This window comes from Lepisma saccharinum, chromosome 1 (genome assembly GCF_977018435.1).
Source record: "Lepisma saccharinum chromosome 1, izLepSacc3.1, whole genome shotgun sequence".
NCBI classification, from domain to species: Eukaryota; Metazoa; Arthropoda; class Insecta; order Zygentoma; family Lepismatidae; genus Lepisma; species Lepisma saccharinum.
The window spans coordinates 126,709,098-126,722,561 of NC_139229.1; the positions used below are offsets into that span (position 1 = coordinate 126,709,098).

The 13,464-nt window shown below is 37.2% G+C and overlaps 1 protein-coding gene across 1 annotated transcript in view; it reads right to left on the reverse strand.

Moving 5' to 3' along the window:
* Positions 1-539: 539 nt before the first annotated feature.
* LOC146000769 (ribonuclease P protein subunit p40-like) overlaps positions 540-13,464 on the reverse strand; it is a 49,532-nt gene continuing 36,607 nt past the window's right edge. Inside the window, exons 4-7 of the mRNA XM_083138397.1 lie at positions 11,663-11,788; positions 10,015-10,210; positions 4,033-4,170; positions 540-867 (exon numbers count right to left, since the gene is read on the reverse strand). Coding sequence (XP_082994523.1) covers positions 672-867; positions 4,033-4,170; positions 10,015-10,210; positions 11,663-11,788 — 656 coding nt within the window. The 3' untranslated portion in view covers positions 540-671. The remainder of the gene's footprint in view (positions 868-4,032; positions 4,171-10,014; positions 10,211-11,662; positions 11,789-13,464) is intronic.

Genomic DNA, 13,464 nt, shown 5'->3' on the forward strand with positions numbered 1-13,464 from the left:
GATCAGCATCACGCCCCTGACCGCCTTTACCCCCCAGGGTTTCCCCCAGGTACCCATGTTATTCGACGCTGGGTGGGCGCCGGGGCCGCTTCCATCGTTAGAAAAGTTCCCGGATTTGAACCAGCCGGGGATCGAACCCGGGACCTTCAGCATGATAGTCAGCACTGAGCCACCGTGGCCGAACGACGTTCTGTAATTAATTAATTCACATATTATTACGAATCGACCTATAATTACATTAACTTATTAAATAGAAACACTGTTATTATTATATTTCTGAAACACTTGGCTTGGACCGGCTCCCAAAATTATATTTCTAGATACGTGCCTAGTGATGTGACAAGTTAGTATGACTCTGTAACTAGACTTTGTTATTTTATACTGGAATTATACAAGTTTGTTTGTTTGATTTGGTGTTTTAAGTCCACTTTATGCACAGTAAGGCTAATCGGGACTGGAGCTACAGTTTAAAGTGGGATCCGAACTATTATCTGCCTCCACCAGGAGGAATTATACAAGTATCGGCATCGGTATCCATATCGGCAAATTGTGGTATCGGCTCAGCTATAATTATTTCCTCAAGTACAGTTTGTACCCACTACTTTGTGACACTATGTGCTGACATTCTTTCTCAAAAATTGCTTGTAAACAAAAATCATATCTTACAACTTTTATTTTGCATGCTTACTGGAACTTACAACAGAACAAACAAGAAAGTCATCATTTGGTTGCAGAAATACTGTATACATGTTATCTCCATTTGTATAATAATGATGTTCTCTCAAGTTCCAGCTGACTGGACTGTCATCAAATCCTTGGACATGCATGCCCACCCATGGCAAAGTGGTTCTTTCATTTGCATATTTCCTGGAAAAGTGAGATATTAACATTAGTTTTCCAAATCTGCAAAAGCTACTATATCTACTGTCTTACAATAAATACTGTCACAATTTAGAAGGTCCCCCTCACCTGGTGTTCAGTGTCAACAACTTCTCCCCAGCAAGAAGGAACATGTGAGCCATTGCCAGTTGAGCTAGAGCTGCAGAAGTGACATAATGTTTATGTTTGGGCGAGAATGAAAACTGTGTGCTGTTACAGTAGGGATGTCAGCAGACAAAAATTTTTAAGACTATCCAGAAGCTAAGAATCTCTTAAGAGATTCGTATTTCATACTGTCCAGTGTTTCAATGACATTAGAACACTGAATGACTGAATGACAGACAATCATGCACCGTATGGACTGTGCAACTAGTAGAATCAGTAGCAGCCTGTACGTGCAGAAATCCTGTATGGAAGCAATTAGTGATGGTCGGTGAACTGAACATTTCCAAAATTTCTGTCCGCAGACTCGATCGAGAGCATTACTGGAATCCATATAATTTTAGGTGGCATTTCAAAGAATAATAACGGTGGTGGAGGGGGTCAATGAATCCTGTAGAACATAATTCTTTTCTTTTTCAAAATCATTGGAACAATTTGACATCTGTAAAATCCATATAATAAGTCTACAAAATACTGTGTTTATCGATATCTATATTTATTAATGAGTCACAACAACAAAGTAAGGAGCAATTCTTAACTGATAATATAAATCTGGTTGAAAATTACATCTTTACTACTTAAGCAAGATGACATATGTAAGTAAATAAGTGTAATATTGTGGTACTTGTATGCATGTGCAGAAGCATATGCAATTATCATCACTTTATGTAGTAAACATCTTAAAAATCTAGTTGCTGGAAACCCCTAGTACTGGGTAGTCAAGCCTATGTATGGGCTTTTTGATATTAAAATGTTCAATTAATATAATAAAATAAATAAAAAGGTAAAATATAATGTTGTGGTTCAAAAACTTTGGCTTTCTCTTTCATGTATATTTCTTGGCATTCAAACCAATAGTGGAAGCCGACAAATTCAGTCAAACACATACTTGTTTAATTCTTTCACTGAATCAATCACCTTTTTGTGTTTTATTATGTGTATATTAGAGTATACAAACAAAACTTAATGTGTGCGTGCTTCTAGCAAACATGATTACCTCATAATAAATACTGAGTGTCAATATTCTGTGACAATAAAACTCGCACTTCTCAAAATTAAAGGAATAGGGGAAAGGGAAGAATTCAAATTAAAAAATTATATCACCATTGACTTATTTGTACCTAGAGCAAGGTGGGCAATTTTTTTTTAGCATTCGCATGATCTGTGTACAGCCGGCAGCCGACGAGAATATCGCTGAATGAAGGGAGACGGGGCACAGAGGGAAAGGAAGGATCAGGTTCATTTGCAGAATTTAGGGGTGGTTGGGGGTGGTCGGGGAGATGGAAGTATTGTTTTCTTCTTGGCGGGTCATTGTCAAGCTGACGAGAAGAGTTCTGGCGAAAGAGCACCTCCCCCACGCGAAAGAGTGGAGTCGCCTGGCAGTACGTCACACCTCTTCCGACAGCGCTCTTCTCGTCGGCTGCCAGCTGTACGCTACTAGTCAGGTTGTTTCATTCTTTTCGTTATCCCTTAAATAGGGTCAGTAAACATAAAAAATTTAAAGCATCTACATTATTTCGCTGTCACTTCTTAGTCTCAATCAGAAACAAACTCTAAAATGCCCTAAATGCAGAATCTCTGCAGTGACATGGTCATGGATATAATTTATGTGGCACATGCCCTTCCCTAAATGTTGCAGACAAAAAATACAACTCATATGAAACATTTTTCAATATCCTTTCTGCAGTGTCTGCAGTTGGGCCTTTGTGGGCTCTTTAGCACAATGTTCACCACCTGACTAAGCTTGTCGCCCTAGCAACATCCTCGCAGCTGTCTGGAAGGAAAAGCTTCCCCCCCCCCTCATTACTGCACTGATAAAGGGAAGAGAAGCACTTTAACTGCTCTCTGTGATAAACATGGGCAGGGCCGGATGCTTGAAATCTTCGGTGAATAATAAACACAACGACGTTATAGTTACGTCACAGCGCAAAGAATAATAGTAACTGTATAATAAGTAATGCTGTGTCTGAAATTGTTGTTCCAAATTTAATTCTAAGATTTATTTTCAGGATATAGCAAAAGAAAAATTTTCAGCTTTCGAGAAATTCTCGTCTAATGCTGCAGCATCAATAGCTTCAACCTTAATCCAGCCCTGAACATGGGTATTATTTTTTGACACCGCCCCAATTCACTCAATGGCAAAATATCAAACATTGCCTTTTCATAATTGTCAAACCAGAAAGATTTTCATAAATCACTGAGACTGCAAAATCCAGTAAAATTTGTCTGACTACCACAAATGTACCGACTTACAATAAGACACTTGCCCAAAGTTAACTGAAGTAAGACATGAACTGGAGGAAATGTCATAGTGCAGTTGCATGTTGTAAATTCCAACAGTTGAGCATCAATGAACAGTGCAAGGGAGAGGCTGAATCTCAGTGGTGCAGTTTCAGGAGTGGTACCTGGTACCACTGCACTAAGAACACTATGGCAACCTCAGATATTCAATGGCAATGTTGTAAGTCAGCTTTTGTTTTGCCTGCCCAAGGATAAAGAAAAACCTGTACTTCCAAGATGGATTATGAAGGAAGCATGTATAGTCTCGGACACTTCTGCATTGTAGCAATTCCATTGAAAGTAAATTAGGCTATTACAACCCAGAAGTGCCTGTGACTGTACAGTGGAACTCCAATTTTGCATTCCCGAATTTTAAGTTTTCCCATATTATACATTCAATCATGATGGTCCCAACATAGCAAAATGTTACAAATTTTCATCGATTTTACATTTTCCCATATTTTAAGTTTTTTCAGCCTGGTCCCCTGAGAAATGTAAAATCGAGGTTCCACTGTATAGTGTATACATGCATTCACTGCATAAGGAAATCTAGAAAAATCGTATTTTCATTGTCGAACTTAAAGGTGTCATGAGGGATTTTTCATGGAAACACCACAGAGCCTCTGAGGAGCCTTTATGAACCTTACTGGATCTGTTGTGCACATTTTGAGAATTTCTGATCTAGAGATATAATTACAAAGAGATTTTTACCTCACTTCCTTGAAGAGTCTCTCAATCTGATTGGTTGTGAAAAACCCTGTCCATTGCAAATAAGTTACTTGTCCAACTTGCCTGTTTGGTTCTGGAGTTTCATAGGTATTTACGAAGTTACAGGGAGATCCATATATCCTGGAATAATATAAAAATGCTCATAGAATTAGATAAAGAGAAAAACAAAGGCAGTGTTTTAGCACACACAAATAACTGTTAGCATACAATCTTAATTCCACATTTTCGATCGTGTACCAATTATATATTATATCACTATGTTTTGACATGGCACCTATCTTGTCTTAAGGTGAAGAAATTTGTTTTTGCTGGTTGTGGAAAGGAAAGGGGGGGGGGGGGGGGGTTTGAACATATGATGTACCTTTGATTTTTGATTTTCATATGTTAAGTACACTTCACATGTGTGTCGGATATAACCCCATCAACCTCTGTAAATAGTTACATCAGATCTTGAATATTTTAAATGACAGTGTGCAGCATGTTTCCATAAATATGAAAGCTGCCCAAGAGAAAGTGTTCCCCCATCAGTTTGGTTTACAAAACAAAAAAAAAAAAACCTTGAGGAAAAAACTTGCAGCTTGAGCTACAGTTGCATTTAAAAGAGTTGGAAGTAGTAAAAAAAACAACAATAAAAAACAGCTTATGTTTTTGGGTGTTTTTCCAGTGGCTCTTTTTTTTGGGGGGGGGGGTTATGGCTTTTCTCACCCAAGTGTTTGAAATCACTGAAATTACATTACTTACATCATTTTTCTTGTTTCACAGCTTTCATTTCACTCTCTAGTGTAAAAAAAAGTTCATTCCAAATTTAAAATACAACTTTCAACATGGAATTCAAAGCTACACATAACCAGTATTTGCAAAAAAGGTGGCTTTTTAAATATATTTTTTCGATTGTTTTCTTCATATTTCAGTAGGTTTATTAAACATATGTACATAGTATATAGGCATTCACATAACTAGAGGAGTTTTGTATATTTTTTAAAAAAAAATAGAATGTGATATATATGATATAATTTTCGATGAAGTAAGTCTTGAAGCTTTCCTGGTGACGAACGATGAAAAGATTCTCTCCGGCTATCAAGTTAACTCACCTGGTCGACAGCTTGAGAGAATCTTTTCATAATTTTCGATGTCTGAATTTGACATAGGAACATGCATACAGGCTTAATTTTAACCCTATTAAGATGATAAATAATAATAAAACTACTGTGAATAGTAAGAGTTTTAATTGTCCTAAAGCCTCTAATAGTTTGATATTAACATTTGTTTCATATTTTATGACATCAACCCAGAGGCGTGGTGTGCATGTAACCGCTGTTACCGCAGGTAACAACAAAATATAAAGAATTGAAGAACCTCTCTTAAAATATTATTACATACATAAACTGGTAATATTGTCGTAAAGTAAATATTGCAGACTGACATTTTTTCTGACACCGGTAAAAGCGAAGAGGAGGACTGTTCCCACGCAAGGAAGACTTCGCGTCGCAGCAAAGACTGTTACGGCGGGAGGAGGAGGTGAGTTATTGCCATGCCTGTTTAGCCACCACAGTTGCCGGTGATACTTACTGGATACAGATCAGTGTTGCCATATTCAATTGACAGAAAAGAGCTAAGTCGCCTAATCGGGTCTATCTTACTCTGAAGGTGTCCAGTCACACTGGGGAATGATGGCGCAGTGGTAGCATCGCCGCTTTGTAATCAAGGGGTCAAGGGTTCGATACCCGGTGGAGGCAAAAGTGGTTCGGATCCCACTTTAAACTGTAGGTCCAGTCCTTACTGTGCATAAATTGGACTTAAAACGTCAAATCAAAATAAAATAAAAAAATCACACTGGGGAAAAGCGAACTACCAAGTGATATTTTGTATTTACACTAAATATCAGTGATTACGAAAGTCCTCTTTGTCCTTCTTCGGCATCATGGGCAAGGAGGATGGGGATGGTCAAGGGGTCAGCTGTCCTTCTAAAAATGTCAACCTAAAATTCTATATTTCACACATGTAATATTATTTCGGTTACAGGAATTTGTGATAATTGTTGAAAGGCCTATTGAGATTGACATACGTTGTCGCAGGAATGCGATAATTTCAGATTGAAGCAATGTTTTTGAGGTAGCAGCACTGTTTTTGGGTGAAAACATTACTTACAAGCATAATTTCCTGATTGTTATCTTAGCATGCTCTGAAGTGTCAGGTGTCGCAGGTTCGAATCCTCCGCAAGAAATGGTTATTTCAATGTTTGTTCTTATTCTTTTACTTACATAATTATAAAAATTAATAATTACATACACAAAATAATAATAATTTTATTTCAATAAATCACCATGCATCCTCATAGTCACGATTACGATTATCCTATAAAGCGTGCAAAGAACGTAAAATGTACGAAATAATAGTGGTGTCAGAAATGAGATTTCTGTGGATTTAGCGAAACATGGGAGTGGGAGTAGTTAGGAAACAGATGAAGACTAAATCTACTCTACATACGTCTTATTTGAAACGAAAAGTTTCACAATTTGGGCAAATCTGGTTTCAAAAGAACTAAGATGGCAACAGTAGTAGAACTGGACTTCTTGCAGTGTAAGGTTCCGAAGGAAATATTGTCTATTGGCGAAGCACCGATGCTGAGAGAGGAAGGGGCAAGGAGGGGGCACATGCTACAAAAGTAAACAACGGTTGGCGGGAGGAACTGTGCAGTGCAAGTTTTGTGATTGGTGTCTTTCGTACTTTTGTTGTTTTTGGGCATTGTCAATTAATTAACAAGCGGTGTTAATTACTTTGATGTTTCTGTAAGTATCAAATTAAGTATTTCTTTATTAGGCTAATGTTTATCGTGTCAACAACCAATGTTTGGGATTTCACTTCAGTGCTTATGCCAACATTTTTTTCCTGATTAATAACTTTACCAAAATCTAGTATTGAATTGCAGTCGTACCCGAATAATATCATACGAACTACTTGGAAGACATTGGGGGGGGGGGGGGCATGAGGTGGGGAGTCTTACCGCTCCTTCCTTAAATGTCCTACTGATAACCGGTAACACTTTTAAAAATCTCACGCCATGCCACTGCATCAACCCCGTACGTTTGACGTAAGAGGCACAAACATATGACAGTTTGTTTTAAGTCCATTTTATGTTCTGACACGCTAATCAGGACTGGTCCTGCAGTTTTAAAATTGCATCCGAACTATTATCCAATATGCTGTTAAATGCTTTATTGAATGCTCTCTTTTTCTGCACCTTCTGTATATAATGTACGCGTACCACATAGAGAACTATGGTTCTGTCAAATAGGTTTTGTTGGAAGATTGTGTTCTCTCTCTCGCAGGTTTTGATGCATTATCTTGGAAACTATTGGAGCCAGGGGTGCCCATCCCCCCCCCCCCAACGCCCATGATGCACTCCCATCCAAAAGATAGAACATTCCCCCCCCCCCTCAGTTTATGCCGAAATAAACACTCAAATTAATTTCGTCAAACAAAAATTGCAGAAAAATATAATACCAGAGATGCAATCACGAATTTTTGTCTGGGGGGAGGCAAGTACCAGGAGAAACATACCAATAATAATAATAATAATAACATTTATTAATGACTTTACTACTACTAGTAGTAGTAGTAGTATCAAAGACATTATTATCCTCATAAATTACGCAAAAAGAGGGTAGAAGTTTGTGCTAAAGCATTTGTTTGGAACATGATTTAAAATATTTTTTCAACACAGTAAATTTCACATTAGCTAATAATGGAAATCAAGCACACGAACTGTATTTTTGAATGGCAGAAAATGAATGATAAATGCATTCCGAAGATACATGTGCAACTTTCATGTACAACATATGTTTTACACATATGCAACATGGAGCAACATAAAATAACAAAATACATATGCAACAAGCTAACACTAAATTGTGTACGTATTCAAAGCTTATTCAATACAAATATACAACACATATTATTGAAATACATTACATTACAGAAAAGAAGTAGACTGTGAGCGAAGCAAAAGAACATTTTTAGATCAATTTTTTCCAATTGAAAACAATATTGATTCAATAGGGTGCAAATGATTTCAGTGGACGCTATGACATTCTCTCTTTTACAACTTTCTTTTTGTAATTAGATCATTCAGCGCCCATGGCCAACTCCCGCCGCCCCTAGCCATTTTATTTGCATAAAATTTGAAATGAAAGTGGTAATTGATCCTCTGTGTCCCCCCTGCAGGTGCCCTTGGCCGTCAATGTTTGCCCCACCCAATTTGACCCTAATAAGGTATAAATAATATCATCACGGAGCACCAAGGCATTCTCTCCTTCACAACTTTTTTTCATTTAGATCATTCGACACCCATGGCCAACTCCTGCCACCCCTAGTTACAGCTCTCAACTTGACGAAAACGAGAAAAGCAGATAATGCGAGCGAAGCAAGCAAGAACATTTTACAAAATGAATTTTTATTTGCATATTATTTGAAATTGAAGGGGTAATTGCTCCTTTGCAGATGCCCTTGACCGTCAATGTTTGTCCCCCTTGCCCCCTAGAATTGACTTCCGTCGAAGGTTGGGGGTGGGCAATAACCCCCTGCCTCCCTGTGGTTGTGTCACTGTATAATACAGATATATTTAAGGACTATATGTTTACTTTAGATACTTTAGGCTCACTGCCATTGTTAGTCAACCTTATTCTGCAGTTTGTCTGCTCGACTAACCTTGTATTAATGCGAATACCATGCCACCCTCCCCCCCCATCCATCCATCCAAACCGATTCTAAAGGCATAAGAGGTGGTGTTTCATTTCAACCCTATTGCCGCGATCACTCACAGGTAGGCAGAAAAACTATACATAATAACCAAAACTAAAAATCAATAACAAGTCAATCAAATGATACGATCCCCCTATTTTTGTGTGAAGATATATAGAATTGGTATAAAATTTTGTCCCCCCTGATTGGAGCTGCAATACCATTTTATAGCTCTCTTTCTGCTCTACAAAATGAGACTATAGGATTTTCATTGATTTGCTTTATTTTACTTCACTTTTGTGCCACTTTTGGCTAATTTGCAAAGATAGATATGAGTGATGATATGATGAAAGTGATAAATGGACACTCACAAACATCCATGCCCAGGCTGGGATACAAACCTGGTACCCCTGGCATCGTAGCACGATGTGCTAACCACTCCACCATGGGGGCCAGCTATAGGATTTTATGTAGCTGCTCAGGAAGAGTGAAAATAATTTTTCTGTCAATTTTTTTTTAACAAAACATGAAAGAAAAGGAAGGAAAACAGTGCTGAAGCATCAAAGAGGGGATAAATGTGCTAATCTCATGAAAAGGTGCAACCAAGTGTGTTCAATTTACTTGATTTCATGTCCTAAAATACATATCTCAAACGATCTGTATGAAAACAGCTATATTTTTGGAAAGGTGCTGCACCTTAAAATCCATCCCCTAGTCATTACAAATATCTAAACTCACAATCAAACTGCAAGTAATATGGGTTAGCCGCAATTGGTAAATATGAAAAAAGTAATAATAATAATAAGCCAGTTTTTTCTGCAACTCTAGTTACACCTAGATGGCTACAAAGTATATGCAAGTTGTACTTGAAAATCATATCTTTTAAAGACTAAAACAAAAATCAATTGCAAACCAACATAGCATGACAAAAGTAAATTTCATAATTAAAAATAAAATGACAGCAATTTTGATAATACAATTATATCTTATGTAATTTTTCAAATGGAAAAACTTGTATTTTTATATTTATAAAATATTTTGAATACAACTTTTAAAGGTTCCAATGTTCAAGCACTGATATTGGAATTGATGGAAATATCAATATCAGTATGGATATCGGTTCTTTGCGGTATTGTCTCGGCCCTACAATTTTTTTTTTTTAACACTCCTTTGTCAAGATACTTAATGATGGTTAAGAAGTAGGAAATAAAAACAAAAACTAACAAGTCTGCTCCTATGCTGTAAGCTCCCAGCCACTCTAATAATTCTGCTGGTTCACAGCCACCATTTTCTTCACATTCCAAGAGTGGGACAGTCACATTGATATCTCTTCGCTGTGAAAATTGTGGATGGCACAGTGAGATTTTATGTCCTTGGGCCGATAAATGTGCAGCCACTGAGGAAGGGCAGATGTCTTCACCTGAAACAAAGGAAAGACACAAAAGCTCTTTTCAAAATTTAGGTACTATATTGGAAGAACACACTATATGTTATATAAACACAGTGCCTGAAAAATGTACAATTTAGATTTCCCTGTATATATTTTATGCACCAGAGTTCAATTGACATTAAATATTTAAAAAATTAATTTTTACATATACTGCAGCCATAGCATTATGTACTGAATATGAACTACATGAATTTATTTGACTGAAAATAAAGGCTTAATTGGGTGACCCTACACCATTATATGCTAAAGTTTTGGAATATGTTTATATGATGTAGGCTGTCAAGACTACCCATGATATTCACAAGCCCTTTATCCTTAAAAAGCTCATCAAACATTTCATGCAAATCTTTTGCAGTATAGTCCATGGACAATGTGTTGCTGTTGTCTCAAGTCAAGATAGATTAAAAGGGAGTACAACAATGCTCATACAAGTGGGGGTAAGAGAGAGAGTGAGACTTGCATACATTTTCTTTTTCTAATTTTACTTCATTCTACACGGTTTCATTGGTTTGCAGGATTTAAAAATAGGAACAAATGCTCTTGGGGAAAAATAAAGAGAAATGGCACACTACCGACTGGAGAGATGCAAGATACTGTTGCAAAATTCTGGCATTTTGTTCTTATTGTCATTAATATAAAGCAATAATGTGTGTACACTTGTCTTGTAGTATTCTTGATCTACCAAGAGAAAACTCAACTGCTCTTGTCGAATATTGGACCCTAAGCAAGTGAAGGGGTCATGGGCAATGCAATCAATTGCTTACCATGTAATCCTGCCCCTGCATTGTCAAAATGTGTGGCGTTCAACACATCATTGTCACCTTTATTTAGTGGTAAGTGTTTGGATCATCATTGATTGATTTGGTTTATTTTATTTTACTTTTCTCACTTTTGGAGAATCGTGAAGATGAGGTGAGTGATGATGAAATTGATGAAGGGACATTCACAAAGAACACTCATGCTCAGGCTGGGATTCGAACCTGGGACCCTTGGTGTTGTAACATGTTGTGCTAACCATTCCACCATGGAGGCCAGCGTTTGGATTACCATGAAAGGGAAAACTGTACACAGCAAAAGTAGAAATATAATATTTAATGTTGCTGAATTTTTTGACAATGGAAATAAATTATAAATGTGGCAACATGCAGCCAGACACAAGTGAAGAGGAACTTTTCTTTTTATCTGTGGTGACTGCAAGAGGAATAATGAAATGACTATCCACTTCAGTAGAAGTTAGGCTTGGTCGTTCTCTTCCTAGTATGGATGTGATGTTGAAATATGGAAAACTTATTGTATTCACCTGATGATATACATTCATTTGCAACTTTTTATCAGATTAGTAGAATATTAGTTAATTTTATATTGGTATTAACAAAATTTCATATGAGTTCATCTTTATAAAAACACTTCACGTGTACTTACTTGGAGGATCCCATGCCAATATTATGTTGAATTTGAGGTCTAAACAATTCTTGAAGCACCATTTGACTCTTTCATAATTCTTTTTGCCTGGTGTAAAGTGATCAGCCTTTAAATCCAGACAGACAGCTATAAGAAAAAAAGAAATAAATTATGTATTGAAAATTTCCACCGACTGATGCAGTACAAATTTATATTAAATTAAAATATGAAATGCTTCACCAATACACAAGTGGCCGCGGTGGCTCAGTCGGTAACGCGTCTGACTACCATGCTCAAGGTCCCGGGTTCGATCCCCGGCCGGTTCAAATCCGGGAACTTTTCTAACGGTGGAAGCGGCCCCGGCACCCACCCAGCGTCGAATAACATGGGTACCTGGGGGAAACCCTGGGGGGTAAAGGCGGTCAGGGGCGTGATGCTGATCACATCACCCCCACTCACGACCGGATCAAGAAAGTGTGGGGCGTTACCCCCACACCCCCCTATATGCCTTCATGGCGTGGTGCTATGCACAGGGGAACACTTTACCTTTTTTTTCACCAATACACACATTATTCAAACTGTGAAAAAGTTCAACTTCCTCTCTTCTCCTTTTCTTTGTTTAGTATTATACATTCACAAAGATTAAATTTTCAAGAAATTTTATTTTTTATTTCAGTTCTACAGATAACATTAAATTCTCAGAGGAACATGTCACATGAACTGATATGTACCCAACTTTTGGTGAAGAATCTAACATTAAGTCAATTAAATTCATAAACTTCATATTAAATATGATACTGCCAAAATGACTTATTCATTTCACATACAAAATAAAGCCAAGGGTTTTCTCTTCTTTCTCAATCTATTTCTGATGATATACGGCCTCAGGCATATCTCTGCCAGCTTCTCTGCTGTCATGTGGACACTGTTGCTCATGCACTCACATCATCTCCTTCACCACACAGTTAAGCAAGAAAGCTTTGGTGCACTTGTCACATTGCAAGAATTCTTCACACAGTGCCTTCTTTTCTTTTTGGTTTTGTGCATTCACCATAATATCCCTCTTCCATGCCGAAAAACTCTTAGAACACCACAATAAACAGTTTCTACAAACACTATCACCACAATAAACACAGTTATTAACAAATCTTCCATGTTGCACATGCATTCAGTGTGCACTCAATTTAAAAAATCTGGGAAATTAAAATTAATCTGGAAAAAACTTAAGATGAGTAAAAGTTGTAGGAAAAAGTGGTGTCTTTTAAAAAGTCATGGAAATTTGAATCAAATGTAAAGATTTAATATTTTAATCTGGTGTCAGGGAACAGACCCCTCATCCCTTGACACATTTTCCCTTGTTATTGCAGACATCCAATTCTTCAACACTCAATTACCTTCCCACTAATGGAACCATTTATTAAATTATACCAAGTTAAAATGAAAAAGTCCAGCAATGTCAAAACTGTGAATGTATCTAGTTTTTTCTGGTTGGCTAACTGCTGCAAATGGGGACAATCAAGCAGCATTTTGTAAAGTGTGCTCTAAATCATTCAAGCTCAGCAGCTGGGATGTCAAGCAGACTACAGTCATGCAAAAGGACCTAATCATATGAAAGACACTGATGCTAAAATGTCTCAACGTGATCTTGCATACTTTACTAAGTGCGAGAAAAAATATCTCAGCCGTCAACAAACCCTGAATGAGTGGAATCCAATACTATCTACAATGACTCATATACTTACATTGTGAAAGTTTATTAAAATCTACAAATCTTAATAATGGCCCACGGAAGTATTGTCTAAGGCAGAGATCACCAAACTCAC